Here is a 27,567-nt window from a genome sequence, read left to right as displayed (position 1 = left end):
TAATGCACATTCTGACATAACATTATGGCCTTCAAAAGTTAACCCTGGAGTTGAACTTTAAAACATTTATGTCTTGGTTTTCTATTATTAAAATCGTGTGGCATCTTTTCGGTGGGTTTGTTCAATAGTAGAATCAATTATTGTAGATTGAGGAAAAGAAAGACAAACGCACAGAGCTCTTCTCTGTCGAAATTGTGGGCGTTTCCTCCAAAGAAACCCTTTAAAAATCCTCTGTTCTGGGCCTCTGGTGTTTCTATTGGTGTAAACAGCTCTCCCAGCATTTCCTGCAGTGAATGAAATGAAGGAAAACAAGAAATTCTTAGTATTTGCACTCAAGATTTAACAACAAAACCGATTGGTCACCCGGAGGCATGGTTGTCTTCACTTTGACTATTGAACCCTTACATATAATTGTATGGCAATGCTGGTGTTACGATAAGTTTACTTGTGTGCATACACAGACAACATGTCCTCCATGACTGGCGAGAACCAGAAGCCACTGTTGCCTGTAGATGGCACTAAGGCAGCATCATGATACTGCCTCTACAGACATTTGTTATCAGTGAGAGTGCAGTGATGGTTCTTAAGAAAACCCATCTACCTATATACCCATGCGTACAGGCACGCACACACACACACACACACACACACACACACACACACACACACACACACACACACACACACACACACACACACACACACACACACACACACACACACACACACACACACACACACACACACACACACACACACACTGTGTAAAACCATGTCCATATTTAACCCAGCCGAGTTCATACCACATACAACAAGTGTGGCGTTTCACTTCAATGGCTGCTGTCAGCTCTGGACTTCGCTGAGGCTGCCAATCATGGCCTCAGCTTATTTATTGCACCAATACTTTTCTGAACTCATGACAAAAATGTGAGATAATTGTCCGAGTGCACAATACAAAATTGGGAAGAACTTTATGTTTACATCAATACACGCGTTTATGTCATGTATAGATAGACTGCTGGGCAGCGTGCACACGCTGACCTGCAGGTTGTCACACATCTCCTGGCTGTATGTAATTCTCTGGATCTCTGTGGGGGAGCTGAGATACAAGGCCTGGCCCCCGTTGGTGAAGCAAAAGGTTCTTGCAATGCGCATGTCTGTCAGAGGCAGGTAATTGACGTCCATCAGCGGTCTTAAACTGGGCAAACTGCGGGACAAATGAAAAGAGAGAGCAAAAGGCGTGTTAGACACCATGAATGTTTGCATTGTATCAGTTGTACTCTGCAAAATAAGAACATACCACACATCAGAGCCAAATTTGGGACAAACTGTTACATGTAAAAATATATATTTTTTAACTTTTGGTACATCTTCTGTAACAAAGCAGTTCATTTTTTGCTAACAAAACTGTCTTTGTACTGGCAAAGCACCTGTCACAACTATAAATAAAATAAATTTCTGATCACATGAGATTCCTAGACGGGGTATGAATTACACCAGACAACTGGTGCCACCAATTAGCATCCAAACAAGCAGAAAAGAGCCACATGTTCAGTAGTTTCAAGTCACTTGCAGACTTTCTCTGCTCTGAAAACGTTCTCGCCTGTATCCAAAGGCATATTTAAAAAAAGTGGTTGGTCTTTGCATGTTCAAATTCAATACTAATAATTAATCCCATTGTTCTTACCTGTGAATAGGAAACACTTTATTTGAGGCATCAGAGCAGGCACTCTAAATGCAAAGGGTCAATAGTGCACTCAACCGATTCCACTAAATTGTTAATCCAGGGATTTCAATTATTATACAGCTAATTGTGCAGCTTTAGTCTAAGCCAAAACTTGCAGACAAAAAAATATCCTTTGGCACTGAAAGATACATGAAAATAAACATATATTATCTAAATTTCATGAAGAAAAACTAAAACCAGTAAACGCAAACATCTAAAAGGTCAGTCAAAAGTAAGAGGTGTATGCAGAACTCTGATGAGTGCCTGAAGTCCTACCTGAGAGTCATGACATGTCCGTTAGCACAGAAGCAGGCCAGGCACACACTGTTACACACAGATACCACGTCGGCTCGCAGTACAAAGGAGGACTCTGTGATGTTGTGGACAAAGAGGCAGGACTGTGAGGGCATCAGGAATACTTTGGCCTGCCTCTCGGAGCACACCACTGCCAAATGTCCCTCTCCGCAGGCGTCCTGTGAGGACGACGGAGAAAAATGGACCAGCTTGCGCTTCCGTGGTCGGTCGGGGTCCTCGGCGGTGTTGGGGTCCCGCCAAACCTCATAGGGGCTCTGAATGAGAGCGCCCATGCAGTCCAAGAAGCTGAAGCGTGTAACAGAGCCCTTCAGCATTAGGACCCCTCCTAGAAATGTAGAGTATAAAGGAATCGGTGAAGGCACATAGTCCAAGGCTGAAACTTTCAAAATTAAAGCACACTACTTCCAAGAAAGTGCTGACTGCAATGTCACTGGCAAAAGCTGGAGAGTTGAGCTTGTCATGTACAGTTGAATGTCAGTATGAATGTATGATGCAATCAGAGGTTCACATATTCATATTCAAGAGACTAGTATAAGTTGTTATCTGCTTTTGGCTGCTAAGTAATTCATTACAGACACAAGCAACAGAGTCAGCTGACATTTAAAAGACAACGTCTGCTGGATAAAAAAAAAAAAGTATCCACTGGAAATCACAGAAACACACAGAGAGAGTTCAACAATACTTGCTTTCCAGTTTGCCAATTTTTCCCTCAAACAGAATTTGTGACCTTCCAGTAATAAGCGTGCTTCTTGTAAGTTTAGTATCAAGAGAACTGCTGCTTTAAAGGGCCTGGATTTACGGCTCTACTGATGTTTTCACTTTGAGTAGAAGACCTTTTTTTTTTTTTTTATCTCCACACTGCAGGATTTCCAGACTAAAAATGCAGCTTTGAACATCTCAGTTTTGTTTATTCAGACAGCAAAAACAATGCAGCGGCAAAATCTGTCGTTACTCTGAAAACATGAAAGATGAAAAAGAGAACGGAATTTTGGAAGATCATACCTGACTGATGTGAGCTCTCCCTGCTAACAAATTCCATCTAATTGAAACAAATGAGGTCTTTGAAGCCCTTTAAGCATGACTAAGACCAAAGGCTGTTCTTAAAGCTCAACACTGTGCACTTAATTCCTCACCAAATGATGACCTGCTGTTAGTTTAAAAGCCTTGTGCTACATCAACATTGCATTTTCTCTATGAGTAAACCTTTTGGGTCAATTATAGATTTCAAGTGGACTAGGGATGAATGATAATATTTCTTTAATCATATCAGTGTCCTGGGTTTGTAAAGAGGGCGTATCTTGTATTCATATAGAGAAATACTTTGTTCACATCAAAGTAGCATAAAAAATGAATTACATTACAACGATTGGATGGTCAAAAGGCTGAGCACTGTATGAGTCTTTTGATGTGGCATTGTTATAATTATTAGAAACAAACATTAATGTTTGATATGGATGAAAAAACAGTGTATTGTTCTAACTAATATTACCCTGCACCACAGATGAGCTGTGTAATGTGGAAGCACTTGTAATGACAAACCATTTCCATACCTGATTACCAATATGAACTTGATAGATTTAAGGTTGAAGGTGATATTTTGTTGGTATCTTGAACTCAACTTGCTGCCAACTGGGCAGAAATCAATTCATGCATGTTTAATGTTCAGAACATTAGTAATGCTGACTTAGTCTTTTATGAAAAATGATTTAATGTGGTCAAAAGTTTATCGAGTCTTTGTCAAATGCAAAGTACTTAAAGATGAGGTGAACAAATGTAATCTGGGCATTTTGTACTGATGAAAGTGATCACAGCTTTGAGTCAGGCCAGCAGTTAATAAGGCTCCATTTAATTCCCACTTCATTTCCATTAAATCCTGCTGTGCAAGTTACATCACAAACCATTAAACAAAAAAATTATTGTCCAGCGGTATAGTCCATTTATTATATTTCCAGGCGAGTGCATTCAAACATTAACAAGGCACATAGGGATTTGTTTGTCTGTCATGTGGAGCATAAAACCTCTTTTAACAGCGTCAAAGCCAGAGGTGAGCAAACAAATATTCAATAAAAGTTTCTGAAATGAAAATTCAACAGAGTAAAAGTAGGTTTATGGCTTGCCATTATACAGAGTTAATAGTTTTAGAATGCAACTAAGATTATAATAACAATAAAATGTACAATATATTCAGATTTTATTTTGTGGTTCTTAATGCCTTTATTAAACATTTTTGACATCTTTGTCTTTTTTGTTGGTGACAAAGCTGAAAACTGTTTTAAACCCTTTTATATGTTAATTAATGGAATTTAGGGTGGAAAGTGTTTTCTACTGGAATAACCTCTGATATATTTTAGCGGTTATCTGTTGTATTTATTTTGAGTTATGGGCGGGACTACTGATGTGGAGAATTTTCAAATCAAGACCTCCGAGTAAGCCACCACCGTTTCTGAAGTCACCACACAAAAGTGTTTCTTTTTCACGACTGCTGGTGGACAGAAGTCATCAGTGTATTTAATGAGTGTGTTAAACGAAGGGCACAAAAACACGTTGATTTCTGGCAAAATAATCAAAGCTGCAGATATTTTGGCGGGTGATGTGTTCACATGCTGTATTTCCGGTCAGTGCATATTTGTGCGGATGGCGATTTGAAACAGCACTACTCAGTCAAAATTCAAGTACTACATAAGTAAGAGTCCTGACATGGCAGAGCACTATTTGTTAGTATACTTAGGGAAGTGGGTCATTTGGAACACAGCACCAGTCTCACTGGTACTCACCGCTGGGGCCAATGGTAACAGCTTCCTCCATCCTCTCCTCATGGTCGGTGGGAATGGACATTGGGATGAGCAGGGCCACGCCTAAGCTCGTGCCCACCCACAGACACGGGGTGGGATGTGCATCACTCTTGCGCCCATAGGACTCTCCAAACTGCAGTGTGGTGATGGCCTCTTTGGTGTCCCGGTCAATGCTGGACACGCTGGAGCTGCGCGAGCGGCTGAAGGAGTTTTCACGACTCTCTACAGCAGCACCCGCCAAAAACACAGAAGCATGGTGGAGGCAGAAACAATGCAAGAGGACACAGACGTGAAGTAATGACAAAAGAAGAGAAGGCGAGAGAAAAAAAAAAGAGGAAAGTGTTGAAGGGTAGAAATTTATGGAAACAGTAAAAGAGTGATGGAAGAGAGCAGCAACATGGTGAAAGAGAAGAAAGAATGGAAGTGTAAGAGGACAAGCAGTTAAAAAGAAAAAAAATGTACAGTAAGGAGAGAGTGATAAGAAGTGAATAACATTTTTAAAGTTAAACATGGCTTGTCTGCAGATTGTGTCTGATGTAAAACACTGCAACAAATATACTACTGAATAGATGTGGTACACTGAGAAACAAAGTCATCAATCATTACAAAGAGACAGCTGGACAGGAACATATTTTCACACCACAACCTGTGTATATACACACATACACACACTTATGTCTTAGTTTATTGAGCCTGCTCTAGTTTTATTCACTGACAATATTCTGCTTAGTGACACACACACACACACACACACACACACACACACACACACACACACACACACACACACACACACACACACACACACACACACACACACACACACACACACACACACACACACACACACACACACACACACACACACACACACACACACAGTCAGTTGCACCAAATTCACTAGATTTGAGTGCTGCCCATTCAGGTCCTCCATTGTGTACTTAAAGCCTCCTATTTCTGTATTGCTGCATTTCTGAATAATTCAGAGCCAGAAAATGTGCAGGACCGCGTTCCCGGCCTAATATTACACAAAGTGAAGACTTTATGTAACATCGACTGCAGATGGGCAAAGCCTGGTGTGCAGATGTGAAGCTTAGATTAACTAATCTGCTAAAGATGCTTAATGGAGGTATTTTTGAGCAACACTTTTAAGCACTTTTAGAAATAATTCTATTTGATCAATTCATGTGTCTGATAGTTTGAACAGTTATAAAAGCCTAAAAAGGGAAAAGAATTAGCTTTAGCGAGTTTGTATACATTATATCTCTTGAATCAATTATCCACATGTCACAATTTATACCTGCACTCTCCCTGTTAAATAAAACAAACAGAAAAAAAAGACATCAAGTATGCGTAAGGCCTTGCTGGATGTACAGTGTGTTACTGTAAAAAAAAGATGTCATCACGCGACTCCTTGTCCTTCCAAGAAAAACAGAAAACAGGCACTTCTAGGCATGTTTTAAATGACACAAGGCCACAAGACGGACTGACATTCTGACTGATGGACGGACGAACGTAAACTAGTCAGCAGGACAGCAGTTGGATGGGTTTGTGTGGCCGAAGCCCCCTTACCTCTCTCACTCCAGCAGTAGGAGGTGGTGGTGTGGTGCTCGTCGTGGGAGTACATAGTGACTCCGTGTAACTGCTGAAGCATTGCCCTCCTGGATGCATGCCCTACTTTATCCCCCACAACATGAACCCGGTAGAACAAACCCCACCCCGCCATGACCCAGAGAGACAAATGCACACACGTACGCACATACCGAGCCAGGAAACAGACGAGACGGACAGATGAACAGCAGTACCAGAGAATGACAGAGAGGAGAGAGAGAAAGATGCAGCTGAGCGTGGAGATCGCTTCAAATATATACACAGACAGAGAGAGTGCCGCTGAAATAAGAGGCTGCTCGGCTATGTTTCTGGTGGCCACACAACCTTTACTCGCATATCCATCTTCTCTCTGAACCCCCTTTTCAGCACCATCTGCTACACTAAACACTGCTGGCAGGAGTAGCAGGTTTCTACGCCTCCTCTGATGCACCATCCCTACATGCAGTCCAGTGTGTCCGATGAAGAGCCACTGTACGGCACTGTTGCACGACAAGCAACATTTTGATTGGGGCTTTCTTTGATACTACCACCAGTGTGCATGGGTACAAAACAAAGACTAGGATTCAGGTACATAACCAATTTCACACAAAACTGACAAGAAAAACTCAACGCGGTACATAGACGAGGATGTCAAGAATGAAGCAATTCTGGATTTTTTTTTTTTCGGTGTTGGATTCACTTCCATATATTTTGATAATTTCTGTCAAAATTCTGATATCTTGATAACAATGCTGTACAATGCTGCTGGCAACCAAGAAAGACTAAAACAGCCTTCTGCTACGAGTCTGGGTGGCAGCAGCTCGGTTCTGCTGCGTGTCGCTGGGGTGTGTTTACGCAGTGTGACAGAGCCTGTGGGGTGCTGGCTAATGAAAGTCAGGCTCAGTGGTACTCTGACAGGACACAGGGACCCCTGGGGGCCCTTACAGAGAGCTAGAGGCAGGCGAAGCGGTGTCAGGGAGGTGATAAGGGAAGGCAGACAATCTGAAGTGGTGAGACAGACAAAGTGCTAGATTTTCTACAGCGGTGCGTGCATGTACACTCACACACATTTCAGAGAGACAAAGACAGACACCTGGAGACTATGCTTAACTCCTATTTCACATTCATGTACCACCAATGACTGTGAACTTAGCTGGCGCCAAGTTGTGTTTTAACAAATATAGACAAATTGATCAAACTGTTTACATTTTTTTTAACAAATAAGATGAGTAAGTAAACAATTTTAGAGCACCAACAGGAACTTCTTAAAGGCCTGCTGCTTCTGCATTTGTTTTTTTTCTGTCTTGCATTTAAACATAGCTGTGTGTGTGTGTGTGTGTGTGTGTGTGTGTGTGTGTGTGTCGACTTCAGTGTCTTCTGAAAGCTTCTTCAGCATCTTGTCAGGTAGTTGCTGAGTCACCTCGTTATTGTCTCTTTTATTTGTGAAATTTGTAGACTATGAGAGACTATAATGTGGTATGTGTGTTACACTCAGGAAACAACACCTCCTCCCTCTACAACTACAAATCAACTGCTAACACGTCCAATTTAATTTCCATGTCTAAATGTCAAATTTAACAGCCTCGCACAGTCGTATCTTTAATATTTAACCGGTCTTTTACCTAACCAGATGGAAGGTATGGAAATGTTTACGTTGAGTGTGGCTTCGCCTGCCATTTCCCTTCTCTGTCTCCTTGCCCAGCATGCAGGCCTCATTAACATCGCCCTCATCTCTCGCACTGCTTGTTGACCTTTAATTATTTCAGTGATCCTGCTGGCTCTTCACTGTGGTAACCCAATGCAACTGATAAACAACAGTGTGAAGGTAGACAGTAGATAGAAAATATATAAAGGGTTTGATGAGGATAGTGACTATTCACACATGATAAACGCACGTTATTGCTGCTCTAAGCTGTGGCTATTCTCGATTCTTTCAAATTGTTTACTCATGCTCTCAGTAAGGCATACAGTATATTAGGCATACAGATCACTGTATGACAGTACAGCTAGAGTACATCAAAGAGACTACAGTCATCTCTAGTGCGCCAAGTTGACATTTTGATATTTCAGAATTTGCCAAAGGAGGAAACACACTCGAATGACTTAGCAAACAAAAGTGCTGAAACTAAATAGCCGCAGATTCTTTAAAAACAAACAAACAGAAGAATCAATTTAATGTCATGAGGTATTATATATATATATATATTATAATTGAAGTGTTCATGTTTCAGGATTTCCTGTTAGCAGGTCAAACTGAGGGCGCCCCACAATTGTCTACAGACAAGAACACCCCAATAAAACTGTTCCCTCCATGATGAACACAACCAAACACACCTTCATTTTGTGATTATAGTTGTTTTCTTACAGAACTTTTACAACCCATCTGTGGGCTCGTGGAGTGAGAAAACATTCCTGACAAATTTCCAACAGGGTGGAAATAAAAGTTTATTTTATCACAGGAACATGCTGGGACTTTATCTTTTATTGGTAGGGACTACTTATTACAAACTGACACTTATACCAAAATAAATGAAAGTGTTGGTGAATTCTTTGTCAACAAGACAAATATGCAGACAACTACTTTTAGGACTTGTCTTGCTTTTTCTCTCCTCTGGTTTCTGCAGCTGAAAGACTCAATAGATAACAGATTGTAAATTACTTTGACTACAGAACATACCTCAGTGATATATACTGTATATTTTTCCACCCAGAGGAATTAACTATTACTGACTGATTTGAAGATTATTGGGGAATTTTTGCTTTTGTATTCATTGCATTAGAAATCATGCAATCTTTTGTTTGTTTCTCTTATAATTAATCAGGCCTTCTTATTGTGCTGTTGGTCATCAGTACTCCAGACATTTCAAGTAGGCAACTATTTATCAGCTAATTATGTCAAAATAGCCCCTTTGATCTTAATGTATTATTGGTATTAGTTATACTCCCAACCTTTCCTACATTCATGTTTTTCTTCCATCAACAAATCCTTGTATTTTGTTTTTGGTCATTTACATGTTAATCATATCCCAATATCATTAATTACCTTATTTATCCTTAATTTATAGATTATAAATCAAAAAAATATAAAACAGACTAAGTTGTTGTCCTGTATTTTCTTTTGTGTTTCCAGCTAGAAGATGGAAATCAATTTAATCGAGTCACAGTTTCTAATATTTGACTGAGGAATTTATGTCATTTAAAATAACATTTTTGCTCCTTGTAATTACAGGTGGTATCCCAAACATATAAGGAGTGCAAAGAATAATAATTGTGGAGTGGTGTTTGATCTGTTACATGCTTTTGGGTGCACATGGTATGTACTTAAAAAACAACTATGACAACAGAGAATAAAGTTTTTCCTCTCCACCCCAGAGTTCGTAACAACCTTTTTGTGCACAGAAATGCAGAAAAGATAAGGGACCTTCTTGTCATGTCATGTCCAATGCTGGATACTGCGATGGCCACTGTTGTTAATTAAAGCTCGAGCCCCATTTTTAAATGACATTTCACTACTGAGTGAGCAGGAGGACACTGTCTACTGCTGCGGCATACAGAGGAAAGGTGGTTATGCTTCTTGTCAGACAGTATCTGTAAAACTCTTTTTATTCTCTGGTAGCTTGTAGTGAAACAAGGCACTCTAGTTAAAAAAAAAATAGGACTTCACTAACAGTTATTTTTTAGTTTAATTTATTTCAATGGCTTTTTTTTTTTTTTTAATTCTGCCTTCAGTTTTAGGTAAAGCCTTTATTAACTGGAGATCTGACAGTGTGTTAAATGATAAATCAGGCCAAGTTTGAGTTTAGTAATCATTTGATAATTTCCAGGTTGTCAGGGAAATCTGGGTAACATGGCCATGCTAAGGGTGTCAAAACCTACAAGACTACAACATTTCTGTCAATGAGTTTGTTAGGGAAATGTCCAGAGGTCATAGACACATTAAATCAAGTGTGGAAAAGAGAGACTTCCACTTTTGTCTGCATTGGTCTGGTTGATAATGCACCTGTAGCCCAGGCAGTGGCTTTAATAAAACATTCATCTGATGCTAATGAAAAGTGCTTCCCACTTGGTTCCAGGTCATGGCTGTATAATGAGGTGGATGAAGATGGCAGCGTGAAACTAATTGCAGAGTTGATGTAAAAGGGTCAGCTGTGACTCAACAAACAGCACTGCATGTTTTTTTGTTTTTACTTAAAGTTAAACAAGGATGTCTGTACGGTTTGTACAATAGTAATAAATAGGAGCTGAGCCCAAAATAAAAAACTTTACAGCACAGCATAAATGTGATTCAGAAACATGATCTTACTCTCATCTGCCAACAGTTGCTGTTACTTTTTCTCTGATGTTCATGCAGGGTGGCTGCAGTAGCTCTGACATTTTGGGAACTGTCACAATGATGAGTCTCCAAGGGAGCGATGAGCCTGCCATGAGCTAACTTCCGGGTAAACTTAAAAAGCCCTAACTGAAAACAAATACATGGTACCCTGAGTGGACCGTGAGTGAGGGACCTGCAAATCCAGAGCTCTCCGGAGGTGCACTCTCCTTAAGGGCAAGAGTGCATATAAAGTGTCAACACAATTTGAAAACAGAGCAGTGTTAGTGGTGAGCCAGGTTTCTATGATCATTGTGAAGATTTGACTGACATACATGTAAATTTGCTCACAGACAATGTCCTTCTAGTCTGCACGACAAACTGCTCCACACTTCTTCTTTTTTTTAAATTAGAGCACTGCAGTGTTGAACAACTTCTGTGCCAGCAGGGACAGTCGTCATTCAGTCAGTTCTTCTGGATCTCCCACTTAAATATTATCCCCAAAACCTGGTCTCTTTGGACAGTGTCTGCCACCCTCGCTTTTATTTTTAGCACTTCCAAAACATCATCACTGCGCGTGTGAATAACTGCAAAGGTTAAAAATGCAGCTGAACAAGCAGATTGAGCTGGGTTTTTTTTTTTTAACCTGATGAAAACATAGTTTCAAGAGCAGGACAGATAAATAAAATATTCAACATGACAGGGCAATGCCAGCAGTCCTGTTAATATATAAAAATATATATATATATATATATTATATATATATATATATATATATTTGCCTGAGTAGGAGGATGTTGTTTATTCAAAGTCAATAGATGTCCTCCATTGGTGTCTTGATGTCTATCGCCTGGCAGTGACAGACTCTGTGCAAGGATTCCTACATAAGATGTAATTAAATGATGCTGTACAATCGTGGAAAAAGCCATTTGTCTGTCAGCTCTGAGGTCAATATCTCAAAATGGCACTGCTGGGAGTGTCATTTTATGTCATTATTTGGCAGCACTTTTGTCTATCTGTTTTTCTGCTTTTGTTTGGCTGTCAGTTGTTGTTTAAGGGAAAACTGGAAAAATATAGCTAACAGCAAGATTAAAACAGTAACATAATCTTGGGGTTTGGACTGATGTATAACATTTTTGAAATAAGAAAGAATAAAGCCTTTTTTATTAAAGCCTTTAGATGTTTGTCTTAATTCAAATTAACTGGTGATAATCTTGAAATAACAATCTAGAAATCACTATAAAAGCACAGAAAGAGCTTTTAACATTGCACGCACATGAACACAGAGAAACATATTTATATACCCACAAACACATTCCCTTTCTGTACACACACATTTCCACATTGACCATGGGGATATGAATCCTGTGTTGGGTCAATCCAAATTTAGGTGGTGTAAATTAAAAGTCAGAGTGTGAATAAAAGGAAGTTCGAAATGGAAGAAATAAATATGTAAAATTTGTCAAAGAAAATGTCAAAATGCCAGAATGCGAATTGTATTATTGCCCCCCCCCCCTTTTTTTTTTTTTTTTAAATTCTTTTTTTTTTTTTTTTTTATCGATATGAATGCTGAAAAGGGTTATTGGAAATAAAACAATGAGGATGTGGAATTGGATGAACTTAAAGAAACAAATATAGATTCATGAAATGCTTCCTAGGCTCAAAGTTTTGTGGATTATGAGAAAGTCAGGAGGTGTGGCCACACTTCATTAACCTCGAGTATCTATTACCTTATTTTTAAAAACAAAACAACTAGAATCTATTTATGAAAAGAGGAAGAAAAACGGAGAGAGAAACAGGCATTTAACTTCGCCATACTATGGGGATTGATGGTAAAGCTATGGTCGCATCCATTTCAACCGCAAAGAGGTAAATAGATGCCGTTTTGATGCAGAAGTAAAAAACAACAAGAATAAAAGTAAAAATCAATTGATTAAGTCACTCAGTACTGCATCAACCTTCAGGCCTGGGACATAGTCGACACAAGCAACAGTTTTCAGGGACACAATGCAAGGGCTGTTTCTTGCATTAAAAAGAAGCAGAACCTGCAGTCCAAATGTTGTAAGGTGATGCTAATGCAAGCTGCAGATATATATGATATGCAAATGAAAAGCAGTTACTGCTGGTGTGAATATAAAGCAGCTGTAGTTACCATCATATTCCTTTGGTCACTGCTGTCTTGATCCCCAGCTACCCAGCTAACGCATGTTTTATTAAAATATATATTTTGTATGGAAATACTTTGTAATAACTGTTTACATTTTGGAGGATATACAAAAAAAAAATACACATTTGCTAAGCTCCGCCCCTTAATTACTGTTACAGTTTTTAAATCAAGCTTCCTGCTCTAGCATTACAAAAATGACAATGGTGGCAGACTTACCATTCAAAATTCTTAGTCATTTGTGCTTGCTACTTTAACTAACATTAGCTCCATGATTTAGTTGAAGACAATGTATTTGGCTGATGTCTCACGGTTCAGTAGACTTGTACTAAAATGAGAATTTTGAATGCAAAATTCTCAGTAATTTCTGCGAGCTACTTTAACTAACATTACCTCCATGATTTGGTTGATAACAGTGCTAGAGTATTTAATAAGCTGTAGCAGACTTAAATATGAAATGGTCTGCCTGTTGGTGTTTTGTTCAGTTTTTTTTTTGTAAAAGACGCTACCCTCTAAGACTCCTAAGATTGTGGATGTCATTTTTACCACAACAACGGCAGAGACACCTCTTCATCATGTAAGCTTATCTAAAAGCTCGACAGTCCCGCAGGGCCTAGTTATGGTTGCTAAGCTATAATTAGACGATCACTGTTTGAGCAAACAGTCGATAATGAGATGTTTATAATGAATGTTACGTTAACTGTTCCGTGTTTTCACTCATCCGTTTACCCTGCGCCAGGATTTCAGGTTTTATGTTGCTAACTTGCATTAGCATGTGCTTGCCTTGTGTTAACTATGTGCCAGGCCTTAATGCACTTACCCCAGGGTGAGAGGACGGCATGCACTTTTTGAAAGGGGAAGGTATGTTATAGAGGGTTAAGGGATGGAGGTCTGGGAACACAAGCACACACCTTCAGTGTGGGACACAGGCAAAGAGATCTCCATGCAAGCAGCGGACTGGGCCTTGCGGAAGGGTGGTCGGCCAGGGCCTCTGCGGGTAAGCCGTGGCCCCTCCGGACCCATCGGTATGCGAGGCTTCCCCGCCGAGCAGGGCTGAGAGGTGGGGCTAGTGCAATGTCCATTGACATGATCTGTAACAACGGCAAAGCATTAGCAAACAACAGAAAGAGGGAAATAATCAAACTTTCAAACATGTTCTAATCCACTGCCGTAATATCCATATTCATAAGTCATTTGGTCTAATAATGAGCAGTGAAATCAGAACAAGGTCGGAAAATCGGACAGTGAAGGGAGAGAGTTTTATGTGTCTGTTCCAAGGAAATAGATTATATTTTCTCAGCGTAATGTGGGATAATGCAGATTTAAAACTTCCAGTCATTATTGGACCACATGACCTAAGAAGATGGATATTTTTTTAGTGTAAGAGGAGCAAGCTGATGTTGAAAATCTGATTGTCAATTAGTAAGATGATTGTGAGGGGAGAGGTGAGAGTGATTGACAAAGGTTTAAAGAGTGTTTTGGAGTAAGTATGTGCAGGGAGGAGAAAGAGTTGCTGCAGCAAAAGAAAGTTAAATGCAGAGGCAAATTGTGCAGCTTCATCCAGTCTGTGTCAGGATAAAGATATGAAAAAAAAAGAAAAGAAACATAAACAAATGGCTTGTTTCATCTCCACTTTGTGTCTTTTCATCTTTGTGAATTGTTAGAAAACCCTGTTTTTAGCATATTCTGTTTATTTCTATTCATGCCAGAAGCTTTATACCATTACTGGCAAAGCTACAAGTGAAGATCAAAGCAATATGAAAGTATACAAAAACTCAAAATATCTGCTCTTTTATTATAATGCAAATTAGCACTAAATGTATTTGGTCGGGCTACACCGTCATCCGATGGTGCTGACATGAAAACACGTGTTACTTTCCGGAGTGGTGGCTTTACAGGGCCTCTCCTCAGGGGCCATTGGAAGTCCTCACTTTAATGTAGTGTACTTCTGGGAGTGAGAATGTGTGAGCAAAATAATTTGTTTAGAACCAGACCTTATTAACGCAACAAAAAAAACAAAAGAAAAGCAGACTTTGTGGAGTGCAGTCTACTGCTTTTTGTTGCGCATCAGTTTGACAGAAAAGCTGCTAAGACAGCTGTAATTACCAGCTTTAATGACCTATGTCTGGGCACTCTCACTTGTCTTTAGAGATGAGTAAATAAATGCAGTGCCCTTTTCTTTAATGACATCCTTGCAGTAAAACCAAGGTTAAAAGCATTCGTGGTTGACAGGAAGGTCTGATTGAGGCTTTCCATTTGTTTTATTTTCTTTCCTCTTTAAAATTCTTTTATAGGCATGAAGCATGAGGATAAACAGCATTATGTTAATACAAAAATAAAATAAAATAAAAAACAGGACAATGCGCCCTTTTCACTATCCTCGTAGTCTTTGGCACTGATTACATGTCTGTCATGTCAAAACTGGTTTCCACTTCAGCTGGTTAAAGCACAAATGATTAAATTTCAAAGTGAAGATGAAAAACTCCAGGGTGCCACCCAGTCCGTGTGCAACACTCACCCAGTTTCACAGCAGGACGGACCGAGGCAGCGCAGCGACTGAAAACTGCAGGTAATATTGTGCCGACTAATGCGGAAGCCGCATGACGACGCTGCTGTGTGTATCCGACTTTATGTTTTGTGGTTGCGAATTTCACAGAGACGCAGTGAATCAGTCATTTGCCCCGAAATGTTCTGAAGGAAACTGGTGCATAGCAAAAAGAATGGCACTGTATACTCGGCCGTGCACACTTCCCCACCACACAGATTACGGCACATATCCTCATGTGCCGCACAGACGTAGAGCGACACACACACACACACACACACACACACACACACACACACACACACACACACACACACACACACACACACACACACACACACACACACACACACACACACACACACACACACACACACACACACACACACACACAAATAATATTCTCAGTAACAGACTGTTCCGACAAAATATTTTGTTACCCAGAGCCGCAGAGAGGTTTATGTTGTAGCTTTTAACGAGGTAGAGGATTACTAAATATTAATTTTTACCCCTTTAACTGACAGCATACATCGTTCAGGGGCATGTTTGCACCTCACAAGACATTTAATGAGATTAAAACACTTTCTGTATGTTACTAAATGTGTGATGAGGCAACCAAATAATTCTCTTCTAGGTATAATTTTATAAATGTAGTTTATAATGTCCTAAAAAAAACCAAGCACTTTGATACCTGCCAAATGAAAAAAAGGCAGTGAATGAGGTAAGTCACAGAAATAAGTAGGCACTGGCACATTTTGTCCTAAAGAAGCAGAGGTTTTTAGAGGGGACAGTATGTGTAACACTGCAGAAGAAGAAGCAAAGGGAAACCTGAGACTGTGATGTGTATGTAGCAGTTAGAGATGTATGGGGGGGACTCTCAGATGGTCCAGTAAAAATGGAGGAAAGACTGTTTAAGAGAGAAATGATCCAGTTATGATGAGAGGTAGCGAGTGATCCAATACTGCAGAGCAAGGCTGTCAATGGAGGAAAGATTGCATAAAATCAGAGGATGGTCCAATCATGGTAAAGCGTTAGAAAGCCTCACATTTAAATATGGGCATGAGTTACAAATCACCTTTATAAACACTTGCAAAATGTAGAAGAAACATATAGAGACGATTTAAATCAAATCAAAATACATTAACGGGGCAAAATGGACGAACACTTCAGGCCGACAGTTTCATGGGCTGGTTAAACAGGAGGAGAGAGTGACAAGGAAACTGAAAGAAGAAAGTTTGAGTGAGAATTTAAAAAACAACAACTTCTAATGCAACATAAAAGCCTAGAAACCATGACAAAGGCAGAAACTAAATGACTCAAAGGAAATCAAGTGAAAACTGCTGGCTTTCGCCTACCGTACCAAGATCAGTCTTAAGATCTGTTGGCAGACTTAACTTTCTGCCGGGTCCCTTTACTGAAACAAAAGAATAGGAAACAAAGCACCAGTTAATCCCTTCAAATAAAAAGTAATAAATCATAAAAAATAATAATAAATCATAAAAAAAATCTGTAATCTAGGTCAAACAATGACAAATTAAAGTGCAAAAAAACTTAAATCAAACAAAATGGAATTCACTCAAATGAACAAAGAATCAGAACATGCAAATCGGTGCAGTTGGACGCGGCAGGCATATTTCAAAATGCATGCTCCATTGTTGTCCCAGGCCAGTGTTCCCGGCTTTTTCTACAAAATCAGTGAGACTCAGTTACCAAGTCAGTGTCAAAAACTTGTCCAGTGGACTAAATTATTTCTCACATGAAGCAGGTGTTGTCTTTTGTTGATTATTTAATGAGTTGGCATAGTATTTCTTACAACTTAGGCCCGTTATCTTGTTGAGCTGCAACAAAGCAGGCAAGAAAAACAAACATTTGCTCTGAATGTCAAACTTGAGTCTGAGTCAGAAGTCAGTTTTGAATTATTTTTTGTTCTGTTTAAATGTCAGTATAAAATCTGATTTTCTGAGGCCTGGGATGTCTGACATGGAAGCACAAATAAAGAGGCTGACACCACCACAAGGTGTCAATACAAACATCACAGTCAGACACTGGAGGCAACCAAAATAACTTGATAAAACATTTTGCAAGCATTTTGCAGTAAGTAGAAGACTGCAAAGGTCGAACTTGAGGTGTTATGAGTCAGTTTCCACCTCCAAAAGAAGGCAATATTTCATTGTTTCTTTGTGCTGAATGATTTACTTGACATGGGGAAGACAAAAGGATGGTGCTTACATGGCACCTGATAAGTTTCATGACCACGAAGAAAACGGCATGACCAGGGATTTTTTTTTTTACTCCTTATAATTATGGTCAATAATACTTTAGATCTGGGAAATTTATCAAAGGAATCAGAGAGGGATTCCTTTAAAAAGTTATTGACTCAGGTTTCAAACCTTCTGCCATCAGGTACCACAGAAGAAGAGTATAGTTGAGGACTTGAGGGCTACTGGAGGCTGAGGAAAGAATTTTAATTTTATTTAACATAACACTATATTATTCATATTTATACATAGTATCGAAAATGTATTTAATTGCATAGGAAATAGCGGTAGTTTAATGCTCTAATTGAATTTCTTAATCAATTAAGTTCTGTTTCCATTTAGTTCCAGGAAGAAGCACGGCCTTTTGGATTAGTGTTGCTAATGAGATAATAGATGAGCTCTGTGTGCTGTTCATAACAAACGGTAGTGACCAGATGCTGCTGCAACCCTAAAAACTGTGCAGTGTTAGAGACACAATGACAGGAAAAGTGTTCCCATAATAAACATATTACACACAGATGGGTCCCCTGTTTAATAGCTCAGTGGCTGCATTAACACTTCATAAAATGTATTTTAATCAAAATCAACAGGTGGAACTGAACTGAGGAGCCAAAGGGTTGCTCATTGTGAAATGAACAATAACCAAATAAACACTGCATGTATTCCCATTCATTACTGCTGGTATTTAACTACAGTACCACTTTTTGCTACATGCTCACTGAACCTATATGCTGACTGTGGTCGGTTAACATTTGTCAAAATATGGAAAAAAAAAAAAAATCACATTACGCAACACATTTCTGTGCTATACAATCATTTATATGCATCTGTTTCACTGTTTACCCCAAGTCTTGTATGTTAAGTTGCTTATGTGACAATTTTAAAACACATATGGCAACAGTTTATGTTGTTATGACCACCTTTGTGATCTCAGCACTCTGTTCATCACTCCATAATTCAGACACAGCTGTTCCCGACGCAAAACAATGTATTTTTGACATTTTATTCAGCAGCGAGTGGCATTTTTTATAGTTGTGTTTATGACCCCGTAGGCTCCCACTTTGTCTCTGGAAAGATTCAAGATTTGCCTGAGGGAAAAAGCAATGTTTAAATGTCAATCAGAATGTCCTGCTCACAAATATTGTATCTTTCCATACAGGCAACAAGCACAAATAAGATCACAAAAATACCGTTGAGGAAAAGCAGGCGCCACGGTGGACTAATGGTTAATGCTCTCAGCACATAGCTCAGTATCACGCCAAAGTGTGTAATACACCCGTCAGCCCACTACACAACACGGTGTCAGTGTCACGGTTTGCTTCGCCTAGGCTTGAAAAGTACACGCGTGTATGACCAGGGTCGTAGAAGAAGGTCACGTGACGGGGGTCATGTGACGAAGCACAAAGTGTGACAGGGGAGGTCAGCAGTGGTTAGATAAAAAAAAAAAAAAAAAAGGACTTTAAGTTGCGTTAAAGGACTTTCACACAGATGAAAGGTGTTTGAGCCTTAACGTTAAAGCAAAGGTCAATGTGGATTTCTTCTTTAAGTAACATAAGTTACATACATAACGTAGCATATTTAACTCATGTAACATATGTTACGTAACTCACGTGATGTAACGTTTCATCCGTAAAATGACTTATTTTAACTCAGGTTAGTTTTGTTGCTCAACCTTTGTCTAACCAAATTGCGACTGTGTCACAATAAACCCAAGGATCTTTTCTAAACCTAACCATGTGGTTTTTGGTGGGAACCCCAAAGGCACCTTACTATTCCCCCCTAGGTAAGGCAAAACGTGATGCTAATACAGTATTTTCATGTGCACTGATGGGTGTATTGCATACTTAGGCATGATATCACGTTGTACCACATAACCACAATGTCTACCATTCTACTCCTATCTGTCCACATCTTTGTTGTGTGTCAACCCCAACTCTCTTTTCCTTTTTTCCTGTCTGTATCTCCAGTGATGATATCCAGTAAAGGCAAAAAGCCACGAAAAAGAGGATGGAAATATTATTATTAGGTTTGTATAGGAAATGCTATTTGACTGAATTACAGTAATGTGTGGAGTGCTGACATCCCAAAGGAGGCTGATGTAGGACTAAAACGCGGATACACTGATAAACAAACAAAGCAAGCTGAAGTCATATCCATCAGCGCCGCAAACGGCTACAGAGTGGAAACCATGCAGTTAGTTGGAGACGAGACAATAATGAATGTAAGCAAAGAGGACGATATGATAAGATTGTGGGTTTATCGACACAAAGTCAGAACGAGATGGTGAAAGAGACACAGTGTCACAGGTAAAGGAGCATGTTGCCTTTCAGTGGCACGGATAAGTGGTTCCAATGGAGGCGCAATGATTAATGTCACAGAAAATGAAGCACGAGAGGCATTGACGAGTGAGGAGAAGTATGGAATACAACCCCTCCTTCTCCCTAGGCACGCCAGCCTCACAGCATAGCTGAATGAAGGATCCAAGGTCAAAAGCCCAGATCCGGTACATACAACAAACATCACAACGTCTACCCTCCGCCCCCCGCGGCTGGGGCAGAGAGACACAATGCACCACCAGCAGTCATCTGCACAAAGCATGGAACACATGGACAAAGCAGCCGCAGACAGTCTACGCCTACAAACACAGCCCCTGTCAGCTTGTTTACACTGCAAGCAACTTGTTTGATGGGTCATCCTGTTGTGACCGATCGAGGTGAGAGAGGGTCCGATGGCATTTGCATTGAGAACTGCAAGCGATTTTGAAGAATAGATGTTGAAATGAATTTTGAAATATTCACAATCATTTTGTGGTGAGCACTTCCCCCGGCTTCTGCAGTTCTTCCAGCATTGCAATTTAAGTACTTTTACATTAGTGTCACCAGTGAAGCAACAAAGAAAAGAACCCTCTTCCCACCTGTGCACTCCGTTGTGTTATTCGTATTCAAAATATCATGTAAGTCGGGATGTTTGCCTTTAAATTTTATATCAACCCTAACAATTAGCTTTTAAATGACTGTTATCAACTTCTCTCGCATCCACCATTTGCACTAGCCATGGAAATCTGTTTTTTATTAAACAGGGGAAAAAATAAAATAAAAAAATCACTTTAGCTTGTAATGGTCAGTGACCAGGTAAGATTATTCCACAGCCAGCCTTATTTAAAAGCAAACAATTTTAAATGAATAACCGACGTTTCCCTTTTCTGTACATATGATAGGAATGAATAAACTTCCAGTATCTTGCTGACAGTGTTGCTCACAGTGTGGAAGCAGAGTTGAGCATGCAAGGTGCAACATTGAACCAACTACCTCCCCAAAAACGAATCCATCTATCTTCCTTGCTTGTTACATTATTGCCACACAATGAAAAATAAACACAAGCAGGTGTCCACGAAGAGGCTGAGATCCGTAAAACATCCCTCCTCTTACCATTGTCCAGTAAGTAAAAGACTGGACTGCAGTGACTGGCTCTCAGACTGGCCACAGGCTCTGGAAGGATGCGTGGGTCATTGTGAAGGGAGGTTGGGTAATGAACTGGAACAGGAGATCCAACAGAACAGACACAGACTTTTCAGGGCAACAGGGGAGAGACAAACACATTGGGTGAACTGGGGAGAAGAGAGACTTGCAGGTAATAGGCAGGAAACAGTTGAAAGGATATGAAAACAAAAGGGTTAATAAGAAGGTTAATAACAATATTCCACCAGCAGTATGATACCAAGAAGTTTGCATCTGCACAACTGTAGTTGCATTACTGCCACAAACAAGAACAACACTACGACAACTACTTCTAATGCCACAACTGTTAGTACACTTGATCACCACTACTTCTAACAACACAACTACTACTGTTTTCTAACCTCTAAGTCATGCATCGGTCTCTTTATTCTATTTCTACTGTCTCCACCACCTGCATACAGCCAGTCAGCCCATTTTATCACATATTTATCACTCTGACCTGAAGTGCCTGTTAAGGTTTCAAGGCAAATTCATAAAAGTATCTTGACATCTAAACATATGCAAAACTACCACCACTTTTATGTGCAAAATATTTTTTTTTATTTTTTTTTAATCCTTTTCACTCACAGTATGTTGGTGTGCCAAACAGATTACACATAATAACCCAACCCTTTCAAGTGCTTGATACGTTATAAAGACAACGGTTTGTTGAAATGTCGCCAGTGCTCGTTTGTTGCCCTGATGCCTTGTCTATATTGTGACTGCAGAAACTTGACTGATTGGGACCCGTGGGAACACTGACAGAAGACTTACACTGCTGACAGGCTGTCGGAGTCACGTGGCCAGTATAGAAACTGTAGTTGCTACCCCTTCTTTAGCAACTCTGAGAGTAAACAAACATTATATCTGAGGTCATATATGAGGTTGTTCATATGTGATAAAGAGTATCACAATACCTAATCTTGGGTCTTAACACTTGCACCACTCCTATACATACATACCACATATTCCACAGACAAATGTGACCACTTTCAATGAATACTAAACTGCTTTGAAATGCACAGGGCATTATTAAAGGCCCTATTTGTTTATGAACTTTTGTACAAAACAAACTGGTTAGTTGAGTAGTTGCACGACGCAACTCATTAGGAGTGTTGGAGATGGTGACATCATTGAGGTGCTACACCTGTTGAATCTATAATAGTTATTCATTTCAAAATTTTCAAATTTGATGTGGATAGACATTAGATATTAAATTAGATGTGGTAAATTATTTTAATTATGGGTGACAATTATGGGTGACAATTTTTTTAAATTGCATTCTTTTGCAAAGAGTCATAACTGCATTATGCTTTACTCCCAGTTTTAGCAGGTGTTGTATTGTTGTTATTGTTATACATATTTAATCACTTCGCAGAAGAAGCTCTTTAATTAGATGTACCACAACTAGTTGTCACTGTACAGCACAGTTTATTCGGTGCATTATCCTGGATTAAGATATTACAGCATAATCCTCATACATTTTACAACATGATGTCCAAACATATAGTTTTTTTTTTAAATTTATCACAAAAAGTTTTATGATATTATATAATACAAATGATACAAATATGTGAGCTTGTTTAATCTCATCATAAATTTGTACTTTTATGATTTATTAAAAACTATAGTGGTAATATGATGCACATTTACTGAGTGTTATACAAACATTAGGTGTAGAAAGTGCACGTGCTGGGTTTAGTTAAAAAAAAAAAGTTCTGAAGCTTATTTTAAGTTTTATCAAAGCTTGAGTTGCAAGGAGGTTTCAGCTATCACCTCACCTCACCCCTCAAGTGCCCACTGCTAAATATATCCTGCCGGGTCAGGCACTGTAACTGGCGTCTCATCTCGTTAGTCCATCTTTCAAAGGGCCCGGTCAAATAAGCCCTGCTCCAGCTACATGTGGCATAAAGCTCCCAGAGAAAATGTAACACAACCAAAACAACAGACCTGAGGACATAACAAAGAAGACAATGGGAAGGAGGTGGAGGGAGACAGCCTTCAGGCAGAAGAAGGGCCAATTACTGTGCCTAATGACAAAAGAAAGATAGGAAAAGGGCCGGGAAGAAGAGATGGAAAGATGTATGAAGAAGAAGAGGGAGAGATGCTAGCTATTATTGACACAAGGCGAATCAGGACGATGGCTGGCTTCCTTAATAAGCTGTCTGCAGTCTGTATGTGGCCTTGAACAGACAGAGCACACCTGGTGTGCCAGGGACAGTCAGACAGCCTCTAATGGCCATAGAGAAAGGTAGAAGTTGATATTCAGCAGGAGGAAACAAACCATGAACTCCTTGCTGTCAAGCCGAGCACAGCTGTGCAGCCTCATTTGTCTGCCGGGATAATCAGCTTCGAAATAACTTAATTTGCACTTGCATTAATATGGGAAAGTTTTTAATCTGAGAAAAATTCTGGAAAACCATTAAGAAGAAGAATCAACTTGACTTAAACTGACATTTTTAGTTAGGCAGCTCTGCTGTTTGCCACTGTTACCGTTTCTATCTTGTTATTCTGACACTGTGCCAGGCTGAATGTAACTGCTCCACAAGTCTGCTCCCCTCCTCCCTCCTCTCTGGGTAAATGTGAAAGTGAATCAGACACTTGATCACACTTTGTCGTGCTGTATCTGTCCCTGTGCTTTTCATCCCTTCTTCCATAATTCCCCTCTTCTTCCATCTCTCTAATTAGCAAATGACAGGCCTTTAATGAGACAGAATGACCATGACCTCGTCCACATCACAATGCTGAAAGACTCCCTGCCAAGACCGCAAAGAACATCTTGTCCTGGTTCTGTTACTCTGTTCTAATGATCTCCTCACGAGGCTCAAAGGCAAAAAGAGCACACATGTGAGAACCAACTTAAAAGTGTATATTCTGTATCCTGGACAATAAGATTAAAGGAAACCATGTAAGTGCAGTTGCTAGTTGCTGATTAAAATACTTAAAAAAAAAAAAAAAACAGACATCAGACATCTGAATTCATCGTGAACTGGTTCTTAATGTAAAAACTGCTCAAATGTACAGCAACATCTTAAGAGCACTAACAAGGACTTGAAACAGGGACAAGTCTCTTAAAACATCTTGTCAAATCAACCTTTTTATGCGTGCAGACCTAAAAAAAAAAAAAAAAGGTTACGTAAAAGGCTAAATATATTTGCTTTGCGATTCAGTTTGTCATTATATTTGGCTTAAAAAAATGTAGCTTTCTCAGTATTTGAAAAGCAATAATATCGCTCACTTGTATGTTTCACTGTTCTGCATCACAGAGCAGCTGACTATTTTAAGAGCTAAAAAAATCTCAGGACCTTTTGGACTGATCTCTGAGTCACTGCTGAGTCACACGACTCGGTCTCCTGCGGATACATGATACAGTTCCGTGCGAATGCACCAAAAAAATTTTTATTTATGTGCTGCAGTTGCCAATAAGCATCACTTGGAAATATAATGAGGATTATATTTTTCAGTTTGTAAAAACTTTGCTCCAACCTCAAAACTCAAAGATTTTAACTGCACAAAACAAGTTTTGAATTCCACTAAACAAAGTCGTTTTAATTTTTTTTTATATCTAGGTCTGTTTAATCAGAAGTTGGCTATGCAAAGCACCCCAGACATCCTTTATTGTAGCCACAACCTCCAGGTGTTCCTGGGTATGTGTTTGGTCGGCAGGGTCTCCTCTGATCTGGACATCTGATCAGATACGACTCGATACCGAGCTCCTAACCCTGTCCCAAAGGGAGAGCTCACATACCCCTCCCTCCGAGAATTGGCAGACTCTTAACGGGAAAGCTTTTGCATGTCCATGAGACTCTGGAACCAGTAATGTGGAAGAGAGGGTCTCCTGATAGCTTTTACCATAGAAGATTATGTCAGTTGAGGGGCCACAAAACGAGTCTTTGAGATTGTAGATTGTGGATATTGTGGATCTGACTAAAACAACATGAAGCCAAGTGGGCTCACCACTGTTAAGACAGTAAAGCTCTGGTGCTTTGCCAGTTGTCTTGGTAGTTTTGTTAATGAACCATGTCAAATAATAATTTCAATTAAGTGTTTTAGTGCTGGCAAGAATACTAAAAGCTTGAATTCTCTTGAAGAATTATTGAATAGTTGCATACAATGGCAAATACCCATGCTCCTGCGTTCAAGTTATCAATGACTAATGGATATTTATTACTAGATAATGATAACTTATTATACAAAGATCAGACATTATCTATCCTTGTTTGTGAGGAAAAAATAACATTTCACTGTACCTCTGCTAAGCTCAAAGAAATAATATTTTCAGTCCTCGAACATCCTCCACTTCCCCTTAAAGATCACAGTTTCACACAGAACGTATGTTTCCTAATTGCAAAGACTTTAAAAACTTTCAAATTATCCACCATCTGCTGGCAGGTTTACATACTGAGAGCTATTTCTGGATATTTAAAAAGATGCTTGAAAAGCATCTGAATCGCACAAATTGGCCATCGAGGCAACTGCTGGAAGGGACGTTACACAGCATGACAGAAATTTGTCTCAGGTCTAGTGATACTGAAATAGGCTCTTCTAAAACACCGCAGATTTTATAATGACAGGACACCCGATTGTAAGGCTGCAAAATTCTGGAAAAAATGAGAATCAGCTTTTTTTGGTTAGAATTGAGATCACGAGTCTCTCATCATTATTTTTACTATGTCAAGGTTTTTTGCAGTCATTTACCTGATACAGGGGAAAAGAAAAGAAAATATGTGATGATGCCTGATGTAGGACCGGTACATCAACTTTAGACAACACAAAGGGAACGCTATAGTTTTTAGCATAAATGAAGCAGCTTTTTGAATCAGACACTGAACATAAAAACAATCAGTTTCACTCTCTTGTTTTCTCTTATATGACACAAACTTTGAACATGTTTTTTTTTTTTTTGCGGTTCTCTCTTGCTGCATTTTCCTCTGCTTTGCATTACATGTTGTAACGCCGCATTGTCACATTTTTATGCAGCTGATGTCCCTGATGAAAATGCAGCAGAATTATTTTCATTTTAAAAAGCAGATTGCGCAGAGATCTTAATCAAGACTGCGGTTTTGATAGGATGAATCGTGCAGCCCAACCAGACTGAAAAAAAAATTACCTGACTCAATAAAAAAGTACACTTCACTAGAAATGATGGAGATGTTTTTCAATAAACAAACTACTTCATCATATATCCATATAACCCTTAAATAAGGCAGAAACTTGAATTATTAATTCATTAATGCATCACTAATATCTTATAAAGCAGATAAAGCCGTGAGGACACAGCATGCCTGTTTGGCAGTACCATTAAGCACAGATGTACACACTCACACACTTTCTACATTTGACCTTTAAACTCTGAATTCGCTCAGATGAAGCGTTTTTTCGACGACAGGTACAAAAGCACCAGCTGGAAAATATTATTTCTTGACTCCAAACACGTGGACCTTAACATACTATAAACAAAGCCTCATCTATCGTGTTACATTATCCTCTGCTCTACGATATTCAGCAGCCACGGTCAGTTCAAGGTCCGATCCCACCATCGTGTCGAACATAATGTTTTCAATGTCTGATCCTGGAAATTTTAAATTAACCACAAACATTAAAAACATTTACACCACATTCTTCATCAGACTGTCATCCTCTCAGGAAGCATGTTTATATTATTATAGTTCCTGCAGCATCCAATACAAGTCAAGCACTGCTACACACGAAGATACCAGCAAATATTTAATTAAAATAAGTGCAGAGGAATGATTTTTTATGAAGTATTAGGGATGATATAAAAATACATATTTAAACAGCTCTGAAAAAACAGACGTTAAAGCCTTGATTCTAGAAAATAATGAAGGAGACTGCAACACATTCTGAACTGTAGGTTATCACCACGGCTACCAGCTGTTGTATCAACATTAGTTTAAGGTAAACATGTCAGAGATGCATAAGGAAGAAGGGAGATATTTTTCCGTACCATGTCACCTTGACTGTGACAAAATGCATCGACCACAACAAACCACAACCATTCCAACTATATTCCATTTTCTCACCGATAACCTTGCACTGAGGGGGTTTTCAGCACTTCTTTTCAATACTTTGAATTTAAGACTTCCACATACTAACATTGAACATAAGTTGCCATTTTAAACCACTGCCATTCTCATCAAGTGAAGATGCTTGTGTGAAGGGTGAAGTGACTGCAGGCTGAAATTCAAGTTAACAGATGACAGCATCCCAGCGAAATTTGACAGTGCCAACGACAAGACATTTGTAGACAGGGGAAAAAGGATTTGGTTGTGGCTGGTGCATGTGTGTGTGTGTGTGTGTGTGTGTGTGTGTGTGTGTGTGTGTGTGTGTGTGTGTGTGTGTGTGAGCAG

At 39.4% G+C, this 27,567-nt stretch overlaps 1 protein-coding gene across 16 annotated transcripts in view; it reads right to left on the bottom strand.

The window, feature by feature from the left end:
* The window catches only part of stxbp5l (syntaxin binding protein 5L), a 129,763-nt gene that overhangs the window by 4,443 nt on the left and 97,753 nt on the right, over positions 1-27,567 (bottom strand). For 2 of the 16 annotated variants that reach the window (XM_069698669.1, XM_069698675.1), the window contains 8 exons: positions 21,128-21,265; positions 16,802-16,855; positions 13,808-13,987; positions 6,406-6,510; positions 4,816-5,055; positions 2,003-2,366; positions 1,042-1,207; positions 173-284 (listed from right to left, as the gene is read on the bottom strand). In XM_069698669.1, coding sequence (XP_069554770.1) covers positions 173-284; positions 1,042-1,207; positions 2,003-2,366; positions 4,816-5,055; positions 6,406-6,510; positions 13,808-13,987; positions 16,802-16,855; positions 21,128-21,265 — 1,359 coding nt within the window. The remainder of the gene's footprint in view (positions 1-172; positions 285-1,041; positions 1,208-2,002; positions 2,367-4,815; positions 5,056-6,405; positions 6,511-13,807; positions 13,988-16,801; positions 16,856-21,127; positions 21,266-27,567) is intronic. The other 14 variants (XM_069698672.1, XM_069698676.1, XM_069698678.1 and 11 more) reach the window with 9 other exon arrangements.

The sequence above is a fragment of the Brachyistius frenatus genome, unplaced genomic scaffold (assembly GCF_029030835.1).
Source record: "Brachyistius frenatus isolate BFR_SWC_R1_liver_20210118 unplaced genomic scaffold, ASM2903083v1 Contig_27, whole genome shotgun sequence".
NCBI lineage: Eukaryota > Metazoa > Chordata > Actinopteri > Embiotocidae > Brachyistius > Brachyistius frenatus.
The sequence above is the reverse complement of the archived record's forward strand: the minus strand, read 5'-3'. Positions and strand labels throughout refer to the sequence as shown.